At 40.1% G+C, this 25,560-nt stretch overlaps 1 protein-coding gene across 1 annotated transcript in view; it reads right to left on the bottom strand.

Moving 5' to 3' along the window:
• The window catches only part of SPATA5 (spermatogenesis associated 5), a 189,108-nt gene that overhangs the window by 113,258 nt on the left and 50,290 nt on the right, over positions 1-25,560 (bottom strand). The window contains 1 exon segment of the mRNA XM_054392228.1: positions 21,141-21,267. Coding sequence (XP_054248203.1) covers positions 21,141-21,267 — 127 coding nt within the window.

Below are 25,560 nucleotides of genomic sequence, written 5' to 3'. Positions count from 1 at the left end.
TCCAATTCAGGGCCTGCACACACAACAATGCTACTGTTAGTCTTTTGCCAGCTGACATTTCTCTCAGAAACATATCTTGTATGGAGATTAAAGACAAAGCAGGAAACAAGGGTATCTCAAAAGGAAATTCCCCACATTTTTTTCCCCTCTCAGACTATAAAACAGGATGAAGATGATTTCAGGATTAAACACACGCTATCTTTGGGGTGTCATTTACAAACCAGATGAAAACTGAAGTGAAACTGAGAACACGAGGACAGGAGACAGTTTATTACACTATTTTGATCAGAGATTTAAAAAAAATGTTACAGCTGCAGTAAAGCTATGGCTTAACACCTTAAATTTGAAAGAGAAAAAAAAGCACTCTCATCCTGGCTACTGGTTTACTTTTTCTATGCATCTTGGAACACACAAACTTTCTTCACACGTCCTGAAGAGCAGTTGTGTGCCTACATCATATGGTATAAACTAATCTAAAGGTAAAGAAAACAGAACCAATTTAAACAGTATCATGTCAGACAACAGCAATATTCTTGTTCTAGTAACCCTTCCACAAGTTATTTTCTGTCTTTTGCACAGCATACTTCCCTTTCTTTGCTTTCTCCTGCCACCAACACTCGAATGCACCCCACTGTCTCACTGCCCTGTCTGCACAATGGCAATGTTTCAACAGCAAGCACAGTGCTTCCAAACACAGCCACAACTGTAGCACCATCTTCCCATGGAAAAAATATCCCAACCACATCTACTTTTATTGTCTTCCAATCACTCTTTCCCCTTGATTCACCTTCTCAGGTCCTTGTATCTTTTGCCACTGCCACATGACAGGGACTTATTTTTAGAGCATCTCTTTAGGTAAGATTTTCACTGCTGCCAAATGACTGCATGGAGAAAACACAGCAACTGCTGCACTCTGGTAAAAACTCTACCTGTGCTACCTCTGCAAGAGGCTGAAAGAGAGTAGGAAGGGAAGGGTATGGAGGGTACCATTAGCTTCCAGGGTAGGCAGACATTTGCCATATCTGTGAGCAATTTAAAATGAGACAAGGTGTAACCTTTCCAAGTTACACAAGCATTGGTCAGAAGTTAGTGCTAGAAACAGAAAAAGTCCTTTTCAAGCCTAGTGCAAGTGGCCATTATGAGCATGGCTCTCCAGCAGCCTTGCATGTATTTTGCCTTTCTTCAAGGAAAAAAAATTGCAGGGATTATGCCCAGGGTGCCCACACTCCTGAGTCTTTCAAAATCTAGAATGGGCCTGTAAAGATCCTTAAGAACTTCATCTTTCTCATTATTCTTGCCACAAAATCTGCATTTTGCTTTTCTTTGGCAATCCAGAGTGGCAGAACTAAACTATAGGACATTTTCCTGAGTAAAACATCTCTTTCAGACTTTACCATTTGCATATATTGGGCTATCCTGGAAGAGGTAAAACATTCCTTATTGCAGAAGACAATGCCAGCCTTTACAGACCACCACATATTTTTGCTGAAGAGTTTTAGGGCATGCAGAACACAGGAGAAAATGAAGCACTTTGCAGATTCTTTATAGTCAAAGAAGAGGATGTTTTTCACCTGTTTCCAGCATGCTGCTACAGGTCAAATGGTTGGAGAGGGCCAGAGTTGAGCACAAATCCAGAGGGAACAAAGGGTCCACAGCAGCTGCCAGTGCCAGAGCCTTCTCTCTACTCTCAAGAAACCCAGTTTGTCATTGCCAGGTATGCCACTTAGACACACACCAAGAGCCACCTTACTCAGGAAACTTTAACTGTCACCATGTTAATCACACATGGTTTACATCCCTGTGCAAAGCTGCTTGGGCAAGATGCAAAGCAGATTGCAAGCATGGCCCAAATTCATCAACATTCTGGCTTTAACCCTGAGCTATTCTAAAGGAGAGAAGGCTCCTGCGTTGCATTTTCCTTCATGCCACAGCAGCTGTAGACCACTAATGCCCATGTAAGTTGAGCTGGTGCAAAACACAACATGGAAATAATACCTAGGGTGCAGATAAGACTTAGAAAGGGTCATTTGCAAAATTACTCTTTTAGGGACTTCAGAGATGTCAGGGTTTTGCATTCCAAGCAAATAAAAGCTGTTAACATTATAAGAGGACTTTCAACTCCTTTGCAGGAGCTAGATATTTTCTATTAATTTCAAAATTACTGGGAAAAAAAGTCCCTATTGCCTTTATCTCCAATCTTTTTCTCCTTCTCTAGAGACTCAACATAAATCTCAGAAATTACCAGATGGTCAGTAAGCATTAGAAACTGGCTTCTGATAATAAAACCTAATTAGTTCTGACCTAATCTCCGTTGTGCATTATCGGCTTTGGCCATCATAAGAACTTTGCAGTTCTACCACCACTACAGACAAAACCAGGACACAAAATCTGGTGAAAACCCTTACTCCCTAGGTTCCTCACAGCCCCCTCATTTTTTGCAAGTGGCTTTATATGGGACTAACAGATATAAGGAAAGTAGTACTTGCATTCACAGCTCAAGTTTATTCTTTCACTTCCTTTTAGCACACACACAGGCTGCAGATTTCCTTCTCCTTATGACAGTATTTTAGCCTCCCCAGTGAAGCCCTACAGTCACAGAAAAGACTCCTTGCTGAAACTACAATTCTTCTTGTGGCTTTATAGAGCCAATTCAAGCCAGAATAACAAAAACTAAAGAAACAAAACAACTGCATACCTGTCATTTAAAAATATATATATTCTTAAGAGGCTTTAGGGGTATCATTTATGAAACACAAAGAGATTTCCTTCTTTAGCAGTGTTCCAACACATGACTCTTTCGTGCTTACTCCACAACATGAATATACTTGCCTACAGTGTCAGTGAGGTATTTATACAAAGGCAACTCTTCAGAAACCTATTCTTGTGAATACAAAACAGGAAGTACAGTAATACCACCAGTATATGTTAAATAATGCTTAGTATAAACTCTGCTCTTCAACTAATAAGCAGTATTGTTAACCCCTTTAGGGGAAACGGAGAAGTGTGGCCTGAAAATACTGACTCACGACAAAGGCTTTTTCCCACAAGGTTTTTCTGGTTTGCTGGCTTGTTTTGGTTTGGAGGTCTTTTATCCCCTCCCCTCTTAATAGGGGGCAGAAGACAACAGAGGACAAAATTTACAAAATAAATGAGGGGAAAAAAAAATAAAAATCAAGGGTTGAATTTTGAGGAGATGTCAAATGAAACAAAAACCCCAACTAACAAAATAACAACAAAAAAAGAATAAAAATAGAATATAATTATGATGCTTTGCTCTCTGCAACTCCTTTCACTTCTTGTGTTTTCACTAACTAAGCCTTGCAACAACTATGCCATATGGAAGGCACATCTTTAAGAAACCATTCCATCAACTATTCAAATACATCTGTACTGATGTCTAAGTGTGACAACTATTAAGACCAGGAATTAACTAAAAAGACTACATAATTCCGAATATTCTTCAACCACTCAGCTGGTATTCTACAAAATGGCATGATTAAAGTAAAAGTTAAAAATTAACAACCCCCCCCAACTTTTACAGAACACTTTTTAATAAGAATTAACCACTGTGAATTAGAGAAGGGGGGGGTTGGGGGGGTGTTATATAAAAAAATAAACTTATTAATAAAACCCACATTACTCCAAGCTGGGAGAGACACTTCAGGCATAAAAGCAAAGCTCTTCCCTCACACATGTTGAATAAGAGAGTATTTCTAAATAGCCAGATTTCTAGAATACAAGTGAGAAAACTTAATCACCAGTTTGTTGTTTTCAAAACATCCACAGCTGCAGTAAAAAAAAAAATAAAATCCAAGAGCTTCCCAAGTACAAAGACCTGAAACAAAACCCACATGCAAAGCCCAGATGGGCAGAAATCAAAGCTCGTCTTTTCTAAGGTCTGACAAACCTGTATCTATTTACAAATGTGTAAGAACATCTCCAACACAACTCAGTCACACAGTATCTCTCTCTCTCCACTTTCTCCTACAGACACAGTGTTTCAGGATCTTCATGCAAGCTAACAGACTGAACTTTGCTTTGACTGCCATCTGCTGATCCTGTGTTTTGGGAACCTGAAGATTTGTTTAAAAATGTGCACAGAGCTTTCAAAATGCTCAGTGTTTTTCTTCTAGTTCTTGGTAATAAAGAAATTTTGGAACTGAGAAATTGGGAGCAAAAAGAATTGGTGATAAAAGTTATTTATACTTAAAGAAAACAAAGTATCCTCATCCCAGCAGGATGAGAGAGGTAATTCTGCCTCTCTACTCTCCTAAGATCCCACCTGGAATACAGCATCCAGTTCTGGTGCCCCCAGCACAAGAGGGACATGCAACTGCTGGAGTGGGTCCAGAGGAGGGTCACAAAGATGATCAGAGGGGTGGAGAACCTCAACCTCCACCTCCCCTGTGGGGACAGGCTGCAAGAGCTGGGGCAGTTAAGCCTGGAGAGAAGGCAGCTCCAGGGAGACCTTAGAGCACCCTTCCAGTACCTGAAGGGGGCCTACAAGAGAGTGAGAAAGAGACTTTTCATAAGGGCTTGTAGTGATAGGACAAGAGGGAATGCTCTTAAGCTTGAGAAGGGTAGGTTTAGACTGGAGACTAGGAAGAAGTTCTTTACAGTAAGAGTGGTGAGACACTGGAATAGGTTGCCCAGAGAGGTTGGATGGAGCCTTGAGTGACCTGGTCTAGTGGAAGGTGTCCCTGCCATGGGCAGGGACATTGGAACTAGATGACATCTAAGGTCTCTTCCAGCATAAACCATTCCAAGAATCTATCAGTCTGTGAAATTAGACCAAATGGTCCTGCTATCTGGCATCCTTTAGCTCATGTTCAGAGAAACAAAGACAGAAGATGTAATAATTGTGTGTGCATAATATGTGTGTAAAACACAGGACCGTTGTAACAGTGAGAAACAGAGAACCAGGTACAACAGCTACTCCTTACAGAAAAGTGAAGCACATCTGAAGCAACTACTTACAAAAACAAGGAAAATATAAAATAGTAATAGACAATCTTTATACCCCTAGACAAGGGAGGACATCATGACCGACCCATTTTGCCACGAAAATATTTCATACTGTGTAAAGTCTTTGTTTCAATGCAGCCCAGATGAACGAACACACACACAAAAGAAATCACATTCACTTTCAGGACCCTCACATTTTGCTGCTTTCTTTCCCTCAAGATAGCATATACTTCACGAAGGACAGAAATGATGGAATCAAGGTATGAATACTGTTTTTTTGGAAGTGACCATACCATGGATGAGGACAGAACATAAAGTGATTTAATCTCCTGTTCCATATAGAAATATCTGTCCTGGTAAAAACAGCTTTAGCTTGTGTGAGTCACAATAGGTGACTGAGCAGCCTGTTCATGTGCAGAAAGTTATCATCTCAGGGCATCAGGACCATATGGTTGAGAAAATACCTGGTTTATTTCTACTTCTCCCTCCCTCATCTTTGATGAGGCTGGGGATCTCTTATACCTCACTTTCTCCTTCTCAATTTGCTCCTTCAACAAAGCTGTAGTTCTTTCATTCATTACATAAGAAAAAACAGGGAAAAAAAGAAGTCATTATATTTATATAATTATTATATAAATGTATTATATAAAATACTTATATAAGCAGACAATGTTAAAACCCAGAGGGGTTAGAATTTTCAAAACAATGACTGTTTCAGGCCAGTTTGTATCCATGGTATATTTCTGCATAATCAGATACTAACTTCAGTGACTTTTTTCTAGTTGCTAGAATTCCAGTTCTGCAAACATCCAAACACATGCTCATCTTTAAAGTAAAGCTTATGCATAAATGATTGTAGCATTGGAAACAAAAGCAGTCTTTGGCTTACAGGAAAAGAACACAGTTACAAAGGCCTGAGCACGGACTGAAGGAGTTCCAGCAAACCTACCAAAGTTCCAGGTTAGGATGTATTGTATCAGTATTTCATGAGACTAAAATCCACATGAATAAAAAAAAAAAAAAACAAAAAACTAAACCCATAGAAATCTTACCACAAAAAAAAACACAAACAAACCAAGCAACCAACCAACAACAGGCTACCACTTGAATAATGAGTTTGGATTTTTCCACAAGCCTAGAACTTCAGGTGGCATGCCAGGTACACAAATTCAGGCAATCTGAATCAAACCACAACTTCTATTTCTCTCAGAACAGCACTAATTAAAATCATTTATTTTAAAATATATTCAGTGTCTCAGAAGGTTAATGGTTCCAATTAATAGTTTTCCTTTTCCAAGAACTTACATTATTTGTGTTCTGTCACAGCACTGCTGGCAGATTACGTCAATATATGCCTTTGTTGTGGAAATGTGTCTGCTTAAACAGTTGCTTTATTTGTGATGTGGCATCTTTTGTGAAACACTCTATTTTCACATGCACAACAAAGACACATTCCTGTTCTCTGCAACACCTGTAAATGACTCTGTACAAATCCTGCAAATGATCTAGGACCTTCAGTGGTGGCTTTCTTCATTTTCTTGCTGTCTGCTCTGAATAAAGGTAACACAAAAAGAGTAAATACAAGACTTCCCCTTCAGTTGTAATTCTGAAACCTCTCAGACACAGTGGAGTTGCACAGTCATAGCAAAGGGAAGAATTTTGTCCTCTGCGAATGTTAATGAGCAATTTTCTTGAGAGGCAGTGACAGAACAGCCTCAGTTACAGTGCCTACAGCACTTAAAGTTATTTTTCTTAGTTTCCATGACTATTACAAGCACTCTTCTTCATGATGCACAGATGTCTTCAAGAAGCAGGGGCCACTCTTCTACAGGGACTACACCAGTGATAATTGCATCAAGAAGCACAACCTATTTTCACTTCACACTGACTCTTGGCACTCTTCCACCCCTTGCCAACACTCCGTCTGGAGAGAAGGCAGACAGCTGAAGCAATATCCTAAACACCTCCCTGTTGGTGTGTCAAGTCTACATTCTGATTGCAAAATGCACACATGGGCAAGACAAAAAAACTCTACTAGTTATTTTCCAAACAATAAGCGCATATTACTCAGCACACACCAATAGTGCTCAATCTAGCTAAGACATACCTTCAATTTTAAAAAGTTAACTGCTTATCTTGATTTCTGTTGCACAGAACCAACCCTTTAGTTAAGAGTAAATACCCTCTGTAGCCAGTGTTTCTGGGTGAAGGATAAGTTTTGTCCTCTAACTCTTCTGAGAAACGCACTAATTACAAGCATGGAGACTCAGAGGAGCACAAGGAATTGTAATCAATGAAGAAATCTAGGATGAAGCCAGTTACATTTCCTCACACCCACTCAATAAGCATTATTAGCACATGAAGACAACAGAGGAGCTCAGATATCAGATCTAAATGGTACTTCAAGCACTAAAACAGGTAATTAAAGACTTTTACACACTTCAGTTTTAAATGTATGAAAGACTGATGTTCCCATTTTACATTAAAAAAAAGATAATTTTATAAGCTAGCACTTACATTCCTTAATAAAACTGAAATAAATGGCCATTTTATAAGTGCAGTAACATGTTCCAAGGTTTGTTTGCCAGTTACACACACCTCATCTGCTGACTGATGAACACACATACATCCTGGCATGTGTTCTTGCTTACATATCTCACGTGCCTCCCTGTTAAGTCATGGAATAAGACTTGCCTTGCAAAGCAGCTAATGCTGCCCCTTCTTGCTCAGTGGCTTCTGCAGAAAATATACACTGCTAAGAAAAACAACTTCTGAACCAAGAGTTAAGCTATTTGCAATCTTAACTTCACCCTCTCAGTCTGCAAGACCCAACTCTGTGATAACCCCCATTTTATGTACCACTGTCAGGCATGTGTTCTCCCCCAGACTGGGTTGCATTCAGCACTTTTCTGCATGCACTGCTGCCTGCTGTAAAGGCACAGTCCTCCACACAGGTGGCTTTGTCCATACTAGCCAGTTACACCCAGTAACTGCCTGTTTCGTTGCCTTCTGCTTTATAACAAGATAGGCATGTTAATCCTCTCCATACAATGAGAAAATAGAGTCTGGTATGGAGATGACCTTCTTTTAGGAATGAGTGCTCTCTTTAAAAAAATAAGTAACTTTTTTTTCCTTTAGACTTGCTTCTACTTCTTATTTTGAATAAATGCTGACTAGCGCACAACAGCTCTAACAGCAAGGCAAGCTTTGTACAAAACAATAGATTGCTCAGCCTACTGGAAGCCAATCTGTGATATTTTTGGTGGTGGTGGTTTTTTGGCTGGTTGGGTTTTGGGGGTTTTTGTTTGTTTGGGGTTTTTTTGGTTTGGTTTGTTTTTTTTTTTTTTTTCCCTTACTCATAGGACTTAATTCCACAAGACCAGGACCTATCATGGTCATTTATGGCAAGACATAGTAAAACCAGTGCCATGCTTATTGTTCCTCTGCCTTTCCTTTTCAGAACCAATGTACCACAGTGCAAACGAATTCAAATTCTCCTAAGCTCATTATATTGTGTGATGCTTTATCTCTCATTCTTCTGTTTTCAATAAGAGTCCAACTGTGCTTGTCAGGATCTGTCTATAGATAACAGCATGTACTGGCAGGGTATGGGCCTTTCCTGTGTTACCTTTCTATTGCGACACAATACAGACCCCTTCATCTCAGCTATTTTTCCTGTATAAAATTTGCATCTCCTTTATGAGGCCTAATACCAAAGAAATGATGTCATACAGGAGCCATAATTTCTGATGATAGTTATTCAAAGCAACAAGGATGGAGACTGAGGGTAAAGAACACTTCAAGACTCTCAGGAGACTTAGCAATTGGATAATATTCAGTGTCAGTAAACACAAAGCAATGAACATGGGAAATTCAAACTTCATACACAAACGAATGGGTCATGAGATGAATCACTGCCACTTCTTGTTTTAATAGACAGTGATGAAAACTTCAGCTCCGTTCTTGGCAGCAGTCAAAAAAGCAGATCAAGTGTTAAAAATTCAGAACCACTAATAAAAGAGTAAAGATCAAAACAGAAAGCATCATTATGCACCCATGCAAACCCAGGTTGCACCCACACCTTGGCTACTGTATGCAGTACTGATTGGTCCCTTTCTCTCAGAAAGGATATAATAGATCTGGAAAAGGTTCAGAGAAGGGCAGCAACGATGAGCAAAGGCATAAACCAGTTTCTGTTTAAGGAACAGTTGGTTCTCCTTTCATTCTGCATAGAGCCACCTTGTTCACCTGCTCTGGTTATTAAGAAGCCAATATTTTATTATTTTAAAGAAAAAAAATACATAATATTGCAGCAAAGTAGAAAGGAGTGAACCAGAGAAGTATCAGATTTAAACATCAACTGGTTTTAGAACCAGCTGTTTTGCCAGAAAACAGAGCACAGAAATATGGAATGGGGGCACAAAGGCATGATTTGGCACAAAAAGCATCATTCTTGTTTAATTCCTGAGAGGATGTGAAAAACTATCATCAGCTCTGTTCAGAAACAGGTTCTGAAGTGCCTACAAAGTTGTTTGGGGTTTTGGCTTTTCCATGAAATACAAATGAGAAAGTCACAGGGGTGTTGTACTTCATCCTCTTCTATCTGTGAAGTGACAGCTACTGAATTTGCCTTCCCTCCTCTCAGCAGTGTTTGAGAAGGTACCACAACAGGTGACACAGGTGACAACAGGTGACACAGAAGTTCTCACAGGTCACAATGCATAAGTCAGCAATGACTGCAGCATAAATAGCACAATGTTCCAAGAGGTTTATTTACCTTCGTACTGCATTAGTTCTCAGTCATTGTGCCTCCACCCAAGAAAAAGTACAGTGTCATTGATGCAAGTACTGACATCTCTTTCTATCATCCTGACAACCCAGATCCCAAAGAGTTCTAAAAAAGCAAAACTCGGTGTACAGGAAATAATGAAGTGGATGAGGATGAGGGGGAAAAAACCATAAAGGAGACAGGGATGGAACAGGTTGTTACACAGAGTTACAGCTATTGATGTGAGGTTATAGGGAAAAGACATCGGTAGTATCAGCCTAACTTGGACAGACATTATTGATTTCGTAACAGATTTTTCTGTTTCCTAAATCTATTTTTTTTTATGCTGGAATTTTAACTTTGAGTGAAGCTATTAATGGCAAAATGGAACACACATCCTATCTGAAATAGTACCTAGCAAAATCAGAGAAGCTCATTTTTAAGTTTAAAAGGGGTAATACAAAGCAAGAATTGTCAGTTTCATGTGATGCCCAGAATTGAAGGACAGTTCCTGAAATCACATTTGTCAGCACCTGACAGGGAAAGGTAATTTCAGAAGATGCTGTAGGCAGCAACCAAAATAGTTATAAAGCATGTAAAAAAGCACAATTAAGAGCAGGCTTTTTCCAAATCTTTCCTGTACATCTGGTACATGCTTCTTTGTAGCACAAAGCTTTATTTGCCATGGAGGGAATACACTTAAAACAAAGGAAGAATTAACTACACCCTGTTTAATTAAATTCCTCAAATAAAAACATTTAACAGGCATAACCCCCAAAAGCAGCAGTCACGAGATCTCTAGAACTTCTGAGTCCTGCCAGCCTTTGTCTGGTACCACTCAATCAAAACACTAGATTTTCAGACCCTTCTCTCCCAATCAACTTGAAATACCTCGTAGGCTACATGTTTTTCTAGGTTATCCCAAAAATCGAGCAAACTGTTGTGATTCTGAGCCAGCTCTTACAATTGTATAGACATCAAATCATTCATAGCTTCAAACAAGTTTCTGTTATTAAATTACATTGGCACATGGAACCCTGAGGTACTCCAACGACCTAAATAGTCATCCACCTAGTTTCCATTGTTCAGAGATGGTAATGTCTCATTTGGACATGAATGGAGAGCTCTAGCTTGTTGCTCCTGCATAACAATCCTTCCACATAACTTATGGAAATTACATGTTATGAATGAATGACCTCCAGACTGACCCTTTTTATGCCACATTATTATAGGACTGCCTTGAGGACTGATGTTGAGGAATATGTTTTTTTTAATAACTAACATCTTGTAGAAGGAACCTGTTTTTCCTGAACAAAGTTATTATCTTTCGTAGTTGAATGTACTGCACAGTAATGGTATTTCTACCATTCAGTTTTTCAGCACTTATGGAGCAAATAAAATGTAAAGTTAGGTCTCCTCCAACACATACACAAAAAAACAACTAGCAGAAATTCTGCGTGTGATATCCTATTTTTCCTTCTCCCCATGGAGATCTCACAAATTGTGGTCTTAGTCACCTGAATGGACTAATGACAGCATCTAATATCCTTAAGAACCTTAAATTATTACTAATATCCTTACTCAGAAATAAGGACATATCAGCTAATCTCGAAATTCAACAGCTCTTCAGAGACCTTTACTAATGCAGAGAGCTTGATCCCATTCCAACTTGCTCATTATAAAGCTCTGCGGTTCAGAAGTTTTTTAAGCCTAAATCTAAAAGTGAAGAGGTCATCACCTTCAAGTGTACAACCAAACAGTGAAACTGTACACCAGCCACCTCACCCTCCCAAGCTGCACTCCATTATGAGCGATGCTAAACAAGTGGTACAATGCTGGGCTTTCTCTTTCACCATGACTTCCATTCCTACTTAAACAGATTCTACCTTATCAGGGGAAAGGATAAGCATCAACACTTAATTCAGAAGTCACTCAACATTTTACATTATAAGATCATGCATTTAGTAGCTTATGGTTCTCTGAGCTCTGACCTCCTTGTCCTTTCCAAGCTGGCTGGCTGCCTTCCACTAATTTGTTTTGTAACGTTCCAGTCAAAACATCTCAGCTGTTGCATGAGAAGGAGACCAGGAAAAATGTCACTATTTACAATTGAAAAAAAAATTAATAAAAATAAAATTATTTCACCCTAACCTTTGGAGGAAGGTCTTGAGATCTGGCCACATTAAAAGGACTAGAAACACCTCAATTTGAAAAAACATTTTGAGGTTTCTTGACATTTTGTTTTCCAAGTTTTTACCAATGAAAGACTGATCCTAGCAAGGCTCAAGAAATCTGCAGGCCATGCTGGTTCTAGGTTCCCAAAATGACAGCAGGAGAATTACCTCTCCCCTTATCTAAGTGACTTGAATCTAGCCAAGCAGGAGGAAGAGGACACCAGAAATTACTCCACAAGGAGACTTTTCTTTACTCTGAAGGTGGTGGAGCACTGGAAGAGACTGCCCAGAGAGGTTGTGGAATCTTCTCTGAAAGTACTCAAAACCCACCTGGACATGTTCCTGTGAAACCTGCTCAAGGCTTACCTGTATTAGCAGGGGCATTGGACTAGAAGATCTCCAGAGGTCCCTTCCAACCCCCACCATTCCATGAAAAAGCCTGATGAGGAGTGGACACTGAAAACTAAGAGTCTAGGAGCTGGGAAAAACTGATGCTCATTAAGAAAGGACTCTACATGTAGGAGCCTGGGAGGAAAAAGAGGACTGGGGAGCCCTGGCTGGGCAGAAATACAGCCAGTGAGAAGTCCAAGCATAGGGAAAAAGAGCTGATGCTAACTGAGCACAAAGACTAGATACTGAGGTTAGGTAAATATCAGATGAAGACATAGGAAATATAGACCAAGAAGATGCTGCATAACAACAGAGAAGCCTAATTAAATAGGGAGAAACATCAAGGAAAGAATATAAAGGAGTTATTCTTATGGGAAGAAATGCTAGTACTGAAAAAGTCATTTATCTACCCATTCCTGTGTTGTTAGAAAATATCCTGCATATCCTGCATAGTAGACCCCATAAAGAAGAGCAAGGAAGAAACACATAATTGACAATGTAGCAGTTATTCCAAGCAAACAAGTTTTCTCTGGCAGATCTAGAGGGTCCTGTACTGCTGATGACCAGGAAGATCACAGTATGACACTACAGGATGCAATCTGAATGCTTCCCCCTGAATCTAGTAAGTGTCCAATCTGATTTTAAACAGTGTAAATCAAAGCCCTCAAAAGTAAGGAAATGTGAGTATTCATGTAATTAAATTGAAGGCGATCATAATGACTTGTAAAAACAATTTTCTAAGTTAATGCAATTTAATTAATCATGCACAATGAATTCCTCTTTAATTAACGTAATTAAAGATTGGATTATGATGCACATGCACAAAGAACGAATTAAGATTGCACACAATATCTCACCTATGGCAGTCCCTGACTCATGGGTACTCACCAAATACAACTTTGTCTATAATGTTGTTTTGATATGGTGTACACAAAGAACTACACAGGAGCTGTGCCTTGTGCACCCACAAGCAGGGAAGCCAAGCAGAAGACCAATTGTAAAGCAAGCCCTAAATGTGTCTATGGCTACAGCCCAAGTGCCATAATTGCAGCTGTTTCTCTAGCTTCTGCAGCTCACAAAACTACACTAACACCCTTCCAGAGTCACTCCCAGAATTATTTAAAACCCGGGATTTCCTTACCAGTAATCACTACCCTCATGAAGCTTACTAGACATAAGACAACTCATGCCATACACCACGCAGTGTGTGGAACATGCTTTGCTGTGCTTTGCTTATCTGCCAGAAAGCCCAGCATTCCCACTTAAAAGCCACCAAGGCCCTGATAGTTCCAGAGGATGCTTCCATGGCAACCAAGCCAAGCCACACATCTTTGAAGAGCTGCTCAGCTGCACCCTCCCTGCACAACCCAAACACTGACACAAAATGAAAGGAGCAAATTGAGAGGATTTAGAAGGAAAAGTTCATCATCACACAGACTGTTCTCAAGTAACTCGAGTAGGAAGTGAAACCTTGTACTATTAAAGCACACAGGAGTTTTAGCAGATCAAACTTGCAGCAAAGGTATGTGAAACTTTGTCATAAAATCAGTGTTATTTCTCTGAAGTTACTTGCCTTGCTCACTAAACCCCCATGAAGAGTAGAGCTGATCTAACCAAACACCTGGAAATGTATACTCAGTCTACAAGTACTGCTCAAAATGCACCTCATTTTGAGAGGCACAATTCATTTTAAGCCCATATATTCCCCTGTTATCTAACAAATACAGTGTCATGTCCCTCTTACTGTTAAAAACAAAACAGAAAAGCCCACCTGATACTACAGTTACAGACTCGCTGAACTGAGGGATGGTATTTACACAACAAATATGAACCTGACAGCCTTCTGAATTCCTCGCTTCGTCGATCATCTGCAGGCTTTCCAACGCTGTGTTCCTCATCTGGACTTTGTGAGTCTAGGAGGTGTAAGTAAGAATAAATTTTGGCCCCTGCCCTTCATTTTCCCATTTTTGTACCTTGCCAAACGAAATAAATACACTTTGATACTTTCAAGGAAGTTTTCTGGCATCTGTTACAGGGAAGTTCATAAAGGTGCCAGTGACACTGACATACCTGACTGAGCTGATGTAGGGAATGCTTTCCGTTACAAGGAGTAAGAGCAGGCACATTTGCTTTCCTGTTCTATTTGAAGTAAAAAGATTTTTCCATACATTGTTTGGAGGTATGCTTTCACAGATAAAATAAAGCCAACTTACTCTAGCCCTATAGCATATCTGTTAAAGGAGAAAATATGCAGCCCAGCAAGTTTTCCCTCCAACCCTTCTTTTCAGGCAAGTAATAAATCTTGAGTGAAAAAGTTACTGTGCTCTTCAGCTGTCACCACTAAGATTTTGTTTTTTACAACTGTAGCAGCCTTAAGGCTGATTTACTACTCAGACCTCCACACTCTGACAATTGAATAGTTGGAGACAAAAATCACTATTGCACACCTGGAAATATTTTATTTGCTGTACTCATGAGAAAACAAAGCTTTCATCAGTGAGGAAGGAGGAGGGGGAAGGGAGGGAGAGAGATATTCAGGTGAATCTTAGAAGTTCCTGACATAAAGAGAAACTTCATACATATGTACATGAGCACCAAAACCACCTCTACATTTGGAGCGTTCAGACTCTTGAGGGACCATGGATTCACTGTGTGATTCAGCCTTAAATCACCAACCTGGAAGTCTTGGCCAGTAAACACTGAGCAGCGCTCATCAACTAGGTCTATTCAGTGATTTCAGTTTGGCAAGCGAAAAGAATGTGTGAGAACTTTGAAATCAGTTCATTCACTCTCTCGCTTTTTCTATTTTTTTTTAATAAACTCAGTAAGCTCTTAATCACTCTAATGTGTAAGCATCCAATATTAATAAAGGCAAAATTAGACCTCTGAGGAACAGTTACTTTCCAGAGCACCTCTTTGCCCTAGTCAAAGTTGCAGACTTAGCAAGATTAAGGGTAAAAACACAAACACATAGCAGAGAAAACCAGCTAATGGAAAATGTGATGGTGCCAAGACTGTGAAACTATTTTAGACTATCAGATCCTCTTCTCAGTGGCATGCAGTGTGATACCATTTTCCCCCTAAAGCTTCATTTTCTGAAAATTTATTCTATGCTCCAGAACAATCTTGTCTTCAAAAGAAATCCCACATCTCCTGTTATTCACACCTGGCAAAATGATGTAAGTACTCTAGGTGCTGGCTGACTAAAACAGACCCCCACAAACTCTCACTCCTCATTTTTAATCTCAGGTCATTTCAGCATTTAAAGTAAAAAAAAACTAGTAACAGTTCAGCAATGTGGAGAGACATGGCAAAGGCATTTATGTACTTCAATTGTTATTCTGAAATCTTTCTCATCTGTTCTATTCTTGCGATACCTACAAAGCCTATCCACAAATGAAGACCGATTTCAGTCTTACATCATCAGGAAGGAAGAGCAGTTCAGCAACTTATTTGTTAATTACCTCTACCAGTCCCAAGGCTGGACTTCATTATCCAGTAACCAAGTAGTGCCAAATTAAGTATGTACAAAGACTTCACTCTAACTAGTATTTACTCAGTACTAATTTATTCAACTGTCACACAACACTGTGCCAAGCAGTAAGTGCCCCAAAACCGTCTCCTTCTAAAAATCACCTAGCCTTGTGTCTCATCTTCTATATCTGGACGAAATTTACACAGAAGCAAGGCCAAGAAATGACAGCCAGAAGAATATCCCCCTTCCTTTAATCATAGTCTGTCACTGGAAGGCCAAGGGAAACTTGCCTGCTCATCCCTGAGCCAAATCCAATACAGAGCAGAACGAAAAGCAACGTATTTATATTTCTTCTTCCAGAGTTCTAAAGCAGTTTAGCAGAGGTGGGAACTTCTTTCAGGCACAGCTTGATTAGGGAGTTTCCCACCTCAGTACTAGGGACAAAAAAAAGAAAAAATAGAATCAAAAGTTCTTCACAATTCCATGTACAACTCTATCTATGTTCACATACCTAAAGCAGAAGGGAGTGGTTTGGTGAGAAGACAGAGCCAGGCACTTCTCAGAGGTAGACAGCAGTCACAAGTTACAGCAAGCTAGACTGTCAGATACAAGGAAAAAAAAGAAAACAAAAAAACAACAAACCCCCGCCCCCCCAAAATCTTCCCGATGGAGGTGGTCAAACAGCACAGCAGGTACCCAGGCTGTGAAATCTCCATCCTTGGAGACACTCAAAGCTCTCCCGGACCGATCTTGACTGACCTCACCTAACACTGAATTTGGCTCTGCAGGAGGCCAGAAGACCCCCAGAGCCTCTACCAACGGAGAGTATTTTACAATCTTTGATCAAACGGAGGTGGAAGGTGTCATAGAGGGAAACACAGCTCATGACTGATGGATTATGTGGCTTGTAACACTACAATCCTGAACTGTATTTGGGAAAACTGAAATCCTGCCAAGTCAAAGCTGTAACATAGGAAGAACCTTTAGTAAGATATATCTGACCAAAGTAGAAGTTACGAATGGGCAAATATGTAAACAGGAAAATATATTAAGTGGTAGTGAGTTCAGTTTGTATTGCTGCTTCTGACTGCTAAATGTGCTTGTAGCATCACCTGCTTTATAACAGCATATGTACATTTCCAGACAATAATGAATAAATACACAAGATTCTTTTCTAATCCTTTTAACTTGTAAAATTGCAAATCTAAATATTTGAATTTTTTCCACAAGCCTTCAGAAAGACAGAACCTTGATGTTTTCAAAGAGGAAAGATTATTTAATTTTGCTGCAGGCAAAAAATTTAAAATTTCCTTACTGATTCTGCCAAATAGCTCTATCACACATCTTTTATTCTTGTCAAAACAAGAGACTTGAAGGTTGTCCCATAATGACACAGTAATCAATATGCTGAGGGTCAGATCAACTTGATAAACCTCTGTTTGACTTCTCTGTCCAAAAGACTCCTCCAAATCCAAATGAACCATGTAGGAAGGGGGTTTTACTCCCTTTCCTCATGCTTGGCAGTTGCTAGGAAGAATACATGCTGCAGTTTTATTTTATTTAGGTAAGTAGGACAAGCCAGTTGTATCCACATGGTTCTAAACTGAGTAGTGGTTAATACATTGAAGCCAACAGAGCTTATCTAAGGAACAGCAAAACTTGCAGGTGAAGGAAGAGAAGGTGGGAGAAAGCAAGGAGGAAGACTAAGGAGGAAAATGGTTTATAAAAAAGCAAAACAGATGTGCAAAAGGAGGCAGAAAAATCCTCTGCACTGGCACAATACAGAGAGCAGATGCTCTTATACCAACACACAAGATGCTGCAAAACTGGGAGTCAAGCCCTCCTGTACTAACAAAGCATGCATGAGAGTTCAGCCTCTCAGTATTCGATGCACCAGGATAGTTTCTGGTTTAAACTACACTGAAGCCCCTGAACACAGACAAAATCCAGACCATCATCAATCTAGAGACAATGGGCAACGCTGACAGCGCAGCATCTCATTAATCTTCATTTGTCCTATCACATCCTGTCATTCTTACGCAAACAGCATACTTGAGGATACGTCTTTTCTGCACCCCTCGATAAGGAGAAGCGAAGCTGTCAGGAGCACCAGGATGTCATCCTATACCACAGGCCATCACTTCACTCAGCACCTTGTGTTTTACATCACAGCTAATGTGTTTGACATTCAAATGTGACCCAGCAGGAGGTAAAACTATCTGATGCCACAGCAACAGCATCTTGCTTCCTGTGCTAAAACATTCACTGAGGTCCCTGGGGATCTGACAGGCTCTCTGCCTTCACTGTACCCTTGTTAATGGAGATTGAAACACTGCTTAAGAATGGAAAAAGCTATCTGCATGGGCAGGTAATGATAGCAATTTACCCTCCTCACCCAAGAAACGAGGCTGGTACTCAAACGCTAGGAAAACAGGTTCCACTGAAAAAGAGAAAAAGAACACCTAAACCCTGATGAGTTGGTCTAGGTTTTCTTCCATGGAAATCTGTCAGACTACACCTGGAAAACTTGTCCACATATTCGTCTGAACAGAACATTTATTTCAAGCTAAGCAAATGGTACACAATATTCACAATATTTTATGTGAGGTTTGTGGAGGTGAGCGGTCTCTCATGAGGCCAGGTGATACATGGGAAAATATAGAGGTGTCAGCAGCTCCATAAAGTTACAGCAAAATATTTTAGGTGTGAAAAAATCACTCCTGAGTAAGTCACCAAAACCAAAAAGCATTTTTACTATTACTGCTCATCAATTCTTCTTCTAGAATGAAGAATAGAAGGGAAGATTTTACTATGATTACTGACTCAGTGTTTTGCTTCTGCATCACTTTCAAAGAATGTTCAGAACATCTTGTTCCAGGTTATTTCCCTTCCAAGAGAAATCTCACTTTCTGTATCACACATGGCTGAAAACAGTACGTTCTGGTTCTGTTTTCTTATGAAAAACAGAAACTACCCCAATGTACTTCCAGCATCACATGAATGAGATGCAAAGTAGTGAAATGGTAAAAACACGGGACACAAATTTGGAATAATATTTCAATAAAATTTTGACATCACAAGAGAAATTATCTTATTAACAGATATTTGTAACAAGTCAAAACAAGTTCACCATTAAACATAACTTTATAAAAAGTCTGACTCAGAAACTACTCATGACCCAAAAGCAACACACCACAGTGTGTGCAGGGATGCTCAGGGGAATACCCTTACACCTGATAGTCCAATGTGCTGTTTACAATTTACAAAAGGTTCATCTTTACATATTTGTCACTTCAGAAGCAGTCACGTAAACGAAGTTGCTGAATGATTTTGTAAGCACATAAAATTCCCCCTTGTCCTCTTGCTAGACATCCTTATGAAAAGTCCTCTCCAGCATTCCTGTAGGATCCCTTCAGGTATTAAAAGGCAGATAGAAGGTTTCCCTTAAGTCTTCTCTAGGTTGAGCAACCTCAACTCCCTTCAGCCTATCCTCATAGCAGAGGTGTTCCAGTTCTTGGATTACATTTGTGGCCCTCCTCTGGACTCACTCTAACAGCTCTCTGTCCTTCTTATGCTAGGGACACCAGAACTGGATGCTGTATTTGAGGTGGGGGTCTCACAAGAGCAGAGTGAAGGGAAAGAATCACACAAGTTGCTACTACGGGGGACACTGATTTGTGCAATGTTTTCCTTTCCTTTACATTTATAGTCAAGGCCCTCAGCTTAACACCTGAGATATGTTATCAACTAAACACAACTGTTCTGTTAGTTCTTAAAAGTTCACCACTCCAATAAAATTCAGAAGCACAAAAGATCTCAAATTTTTACCCATCCTATTCAAATGAAAGCTTTCAGTTCCAGGCTAAGAGGTCTGGATTTGCATCAGTGATGTAGATACAGCTGGCATTTATCTCATAACTTAGGTTCTGTCTCCAGGTTCTGTTTTGCAGAGTGACACATTTAACTTGTAGTATTATTGTCCCAGTATTGCCAGTAATTCAAGTAAAGATCCAAAATACAAGAAAACAGCATTCACTGCAAGCCCGTGAGAAATCCAGCAAAAGGGTGACTGACAAAAAACTGAATTCCCAGGTGGTGATGGAAGGGTCACAGGGGAATGCTTAACTGACTTCAAAGGAAATTCTCCTTCCATTCCACAAACAGATTTTTTTTTTAAATTCAGCTTAGTCTGAGCCCAAAGAATAGGGAAACTGAAAACAATGTGACAAAAGCAGAATCTTGAAAATTTCCATTTTGGGCAGGTATATTTTTCACTGATGAGTTTTATCACCCTCTACTGAAAACTCTTCGCTAGCCCTCCTTGCCTAAGCAGGCACACAGTAAGCTGTAAGTAAGACTTTGCCAGGACACCATCAGCTGGGTGGCTTCCTTCAGTTCAAAAGGGAACAGGCTATGTTCTGGGGCCAAAATACAAGGGTTTTTTCTCAAGACATCATGTCTATACAAGCTTTACTTAAAAGTGTGCATTTCATGTGTGCCTGAATACTCCAAGACAAACAGAAAAGACTGTTCCAGAAATAGATTAAAATGGGAGAATTTGTTAACATTAAAATATGTAAGAAACTTTCAAGAAACCCTAGGAAAAAGACCAGGAAAAATAAAGTTCATTAATTTGTCATCAAATTCATGAATGTTGCGAATGTGAAAAGTTGTGGAATAAAGAACCTTACCAGCACCACAAAACGTATCTTAAAGGAAATCACTTCAGACTGGTCCATGTACTGCACTTAGCTGTGAGACAGCCGTGGTAGACAGTTTGAAAGTGGATTTTCTAGAGGGTTGCTGGGTTGGTTTTGTGTTTGGAGTTTTTCTGTTACAACCCTCCCAGTTTTCACACACTTCAAATGTTCTTGTTGCTCCAGCAGAGCTGCCGCAGGATCTAAGGAGGAACTGCACTGTTTACAGTTGGAAACCCCAGTGCTGGCAGAAGCCTAATGGCACTGAGGAGATATTTAATCTTTTGAGAGGAAGTAACTAATGAAACCAACAAACTCCAGCAAAATCCTGCATAAACAAACACAACAGAAGCAAAAACCACAGAAGCTGTTTGACAGAAGTGTTGTTGCACAAGTTCAATGAGCTTGATTTAAGGAAAATTTATTCTAGGAAACAGATACTTAAGGCTATCACAAAACATTTTGTTTCTCTTAAAAATACTGTACATGGGGGTGGGGAGGGGTGGGAAACCAAGCAATAGGATCCTTTGCCTTGTCTTCATTTTCAAATTTCAACTCTTAAACATCAAATTGATTAGACAACAGTTTGGAAAGTAAAAGAAAATGGAATTATACCAAAATCTGGTCTTCTGAAGAGAACAGGATATCTACGACAGTGCATCTATTCGTACCTTGTCTATCATGTCCGGTCTGTTTGTAGCTGCCAAAACTGTCACATCCTTCAGCTGTTCTATCCCATCCATTTCCGTTAGCAACTGAGCCAAAACTCGGTCTGCTACATTTCCAGCACCTGAAGAGCTGATTTAAAGAAAGGAAAAAGAAAGAAAGAAAAAAAAACAAACCGTCACAGCATTAGGTTAATCTTTCATCTTAATTCTTTCTGATTTTTATTTTCACCTTCAATCCCTGAAGCAGCATCAGCCATATGAAGTCAGTAAAAGCAAATCAGAGAATTAGTCCTTCAAAAGGAGGACTAAGTGGCAATAAAGCAATTGAAGGTTTTTTTAACTTACTGCCCTGCTACACTGGTTGTAAAGCATTAACGCAATGTGGATGTCTGGAAGAAACATTTTTAAGATAACTGAATCCATGCAGCCTCTTTACTAGCTAGACAAACCTTCATTTTTAGCAGCATCCAAGTGAGTGCTTAGACCACCCTAGGCAGCATTAAACAAATTAGGTAGTTATGTGTTTTGCAGAGTTGCTCTACAGTTTTATGTTCTCCCCTTCAAATGAGAATAAATTGAGTGTTGACCAACTGCCTCATAATAGCATTGTCAGCCCTTTAACTCAGATGGTTTTCCAGATACCAAGGGAAAAAACACAAGACTGAAAACCAGAAAACCTCCAGTTTTGCAACCACCAATACATGAAAAACCTAAACAGACATGGCATAAACAATTCTAGGCATTTAAGAGTTTCAGTTTGGAATTAACACTGGTAACCATGACGTTTAGAGAAAATTTGCTCAGATTGTTGAGCTATATGTAACAAAAACATCATAAACTATCTCAATACTATAATAAAATATAGAAATTAATTATTTTCATTAAGGCTTTTAATATTTTAAGAAGAATAACCAAATTAAGTACTACCTTCTTCCTAATCAATTCTTTGAGACAAAAATGTGTGCACATACATAGATGTGCGCATATATTCACATGTGTAAGAAAATACAGAAGAGAAAGCTATTGCCTAAATCAAATCAAGAGACCAATTACATACTTTGTGATAAATAAGACATCTTGTGAACAGCTGTGCTCTTCATAATACCCTAATTTTGCATAAAGAGGTTTATTTCTGAAACTTCATAAAAACAGCTGACTGCTCACTCTATCATTATTTTTTAAAGCCACTAGACCCAGTAGATACTAGGACCATACACAGGTAACTCTACACACTCCTATGTTGGTGGATGCACTACACAAATGATGTATGTATTTATGTTCTTTGTACCATTCAGCTCTATATAAAGAGGGTGGGCCAGGGCATGCACAGGCAGCAGCTTGTCCCTCAAGTTCCCTCTCCTGAGCAGGAGCAGAGAAGCAAGATGTGGATTGCCAAATAGTACTGAAAATACAGGATTTATCCTCCTTGCCAAAAATTAGGATTCCTGCTCTTAGCACACACCAAAAGCCCTGCTGTTTCCAACACAACCTTCACTTGCAGATGCTACACACACACCTACAATCCAGTACCTGAGAGGGGCCTACAAGAAATCCAGGAAGGGACTTTTTGCAAGGGCTGGCAGGGATAGGACAAGAGGGAATGCCTTTAAGCTTGAGGAAGGTAGATTTAGATTGGATATTACGAAGAAATTACAGTGAAGGTGCTGAGACACTGCAACAGGTTGCCCACGGAGGTCAGGGAGCCAGGCTGGATGAGGCCTTCAGCAACCTGGACTAGCAGAAGGTGTCCCTGCCCATAGCAGGGGGGTTGGAACTAGATGATCTTTAAGGTCCCTTTCAATCTAAACCATTCTATTAATTTAAGAACTTCCTTCACCAACAGGGCTGCTCTTCCAGAGCTATTCCTCCCACTGCTGCACATGGGAGAACTTCATTTCTCTACCCTTAAAGAGGCATTTTTAAATATGATTTGAAAAATAAATCTACATCGGATTAAGATAATTATTTTAATCCCTTATTATTTGAATGTCCTTTTCCAAAAGTACTCTTAAACGTCTACACAGACATACAGGCACCTCCATACACAAATGCTGTATGATTATCCTGATGAATATTCGTTTCCAACAAGACAGCCAGCTGAACATGAGCCAGCAGTGTGCCCAGGTGGCCAAGAAGGCCAATGGCATCCTGGCCTGTATCAGAAATAGTGTGGCCAGCAGGAGCAGGGAAGTCATTCTGCCCCTGTACTCAGCTCTGGTTAGGCCACACCTTGAGTACTGTGTCCAGTTCTGGGCTCCTCAATTTAAGAAGGATTTTGAGACACTCGAATGTGTCCAGAGAAGGGCAACGAGGCTGGTGAGAGGCCTTGAGCACAAGCCCTATGAGGAGAGGCTGAGGGAGCTGGGATTGTTTAGCCTGGAGAAGAGGAGGCTCAGGGCAGACCTCATTGCTGTCTACAACTACCTGAAGGGAGGTTGTAGCCAGGAGGGGTTTTGTCTCTTCTCCCAGGCAACCAGCACCAGAACAAGAGGACACAGTCTCAAGCTGCACCAGGGGAAGTTTAGGCTCAAGGTGACGAGAAAGATCTTCAAAGAAAGATTGATCAGCCATTGGAACGTGCTGCCCAGGGAGGTGGTGGAGTCACCGTCCCTGGAGATAGAGAATACACACATATAATTGCATAATTAGGCACATACGTTGTTGCAGTACTGCCATTCACCACCATCACTGCTGCAAACATAGTGCTTCCTACATGTCCCAGAGCAACAGTAATAATCCCAACCCTGTTGCACAGAATTCCTCCAAAAATTCTGCAAACTTTCCTATGCTGCAACAGGTTCTCTAATTTTCCAGTGTGAAGCAGTTAACTTATCAGACCTGATCTGGGAAATATCTTTGAGAAACTATAATAAATGTTGGCTAACAGAATATTTAGTTTGCTAAGAAATATTAGAGAAGGGATTTGGGTTAGCCAGCCGTCAGCTTTATGCTTTGCTGCAGCCATGTTAGAAATTCCCAAGCAATATAAGAGTGTTTCCAACATACCCGTGGGTCACGGTCCCAGTGACTTACAGAGGGCTGAACATGATAAAACACTTCAGGTGTTGTACAAGTGTTGTACAAATGCTTTCTGAAGGACACAGAGCTTAAAGGAAATTAAAATCAACTTTGTAACCTAAGCTAGTCTCAGCAGGGATTCGGGCCTCCCATCTTGCAAAAGTTTCACATTTATTCAGCTTTATACCAAATAGACTACATAGAAGAAAAAGCTAAGCAAAGTGAAAAAAAAAAACTGTAAAGGTGGAACCAAAATACTAGCATTATATGAGATGATCTGAAATGAGAAGTCTTTGGGGGACATGCTAAGCTGTTGGTTTTAAAGAAGTAAGGAAGTGTTGGGTTTTGAAGTGAGGTGGCTAGTATGGATATTCCATCTTTCCTCAATATAAGCATTTCTCTTTAAAGCTTTAGACTAAAAAATAAATTTAAAAACGTTAAAGTGTTTATTCTAAAGAACGTCCACAGTGTTACAGGGGAATGTACACTGCAAAGACTTTCATGCAATCAGGGCATAATCAGAAAACTGAAGTTAAGTAATGACTGACAGCGTGATACTGCTCAAACAATGCGGGGAGGTGCAACTACACTACTAGGGGCACTATTCTTATCTGCTAAAAGTGAAGCAAAGAACTTTTAAAACCATGCAGGCAAAAAAACATGAGTAATAAAAACAGTGTCAAATGAAGAGGTGTCTGGGACCTACAACACCAGGAATTTCCAGTTTCAGTGTTTTTATTTACACAGTTCACTAAGGTGTCATACGCTGCACCATTTTTAGCACAGTCTGCAGCAAATTAGCTGTTGGCTTACCCAGGACAGCCTATGAGCAGCTCAGGCAGGCACAGGTTTACAGGGAAAGATCTCTTTCGCAGCTGCATCAGAGCCACACCATGTGCTCCAAGAGCTCCAGTGCTGCCCAAGCTGTTAATCTGAAGGGTGACACACAAGTATGTGTCTTTCCATTTTCCCATGATTTCCCAGCAAAGGTTTCAAATTAACACAGGCAACATTCATTAAGGCTGCCCAGGCTCTTGACGCAAACAGCAGCCAGAGAAACAAATTATGATTAACCCTCCAGTCCCACGGAGGCACTGCCAAAACCAACTTCCAGCCAACGGGCTGGCTTGGCTCCCCCCTCCACCTGACCTCCACACGTTGATGTCATCATCACAACCGCATGGAAATAGTCCTCCAAAGGCACGTCCTGGTACAAACTAATTTCCTGTCAACACGCCGCCTGCAAATCCAGGCAGTCAGAATTAAGCCCCACACACAATCCAGGCAGGGCCATGTGTGCAGGGGTGTGCCTATGCAGGAGCCATGTCCCAACCAGAAATACCTTGAACATCAAAATAAAAAACGTGTGAGGAGAGGAGCCTGGCTGCTCCACAAGGGCCTGAGA

Source organism: Indicator indicator, chromosome 25 (genome assembly GCF_027791375.1).
Source record: "Indicator indicator isolate 239-I01 chromosome 25, UM_Iind_1.1, whole genome shotgun sequence".
Lineage (NCBI taxonomy): Eukaryota > Metazoa > Chordata > Aves > Piciformes > Indicatoridae > Indicator > Indicator indicator.
The sequence above is the reverse complement of the archived record's forward strand: the minus strand, read 5'-3'. Positions and strand labels throughout refer to the sequence as shown.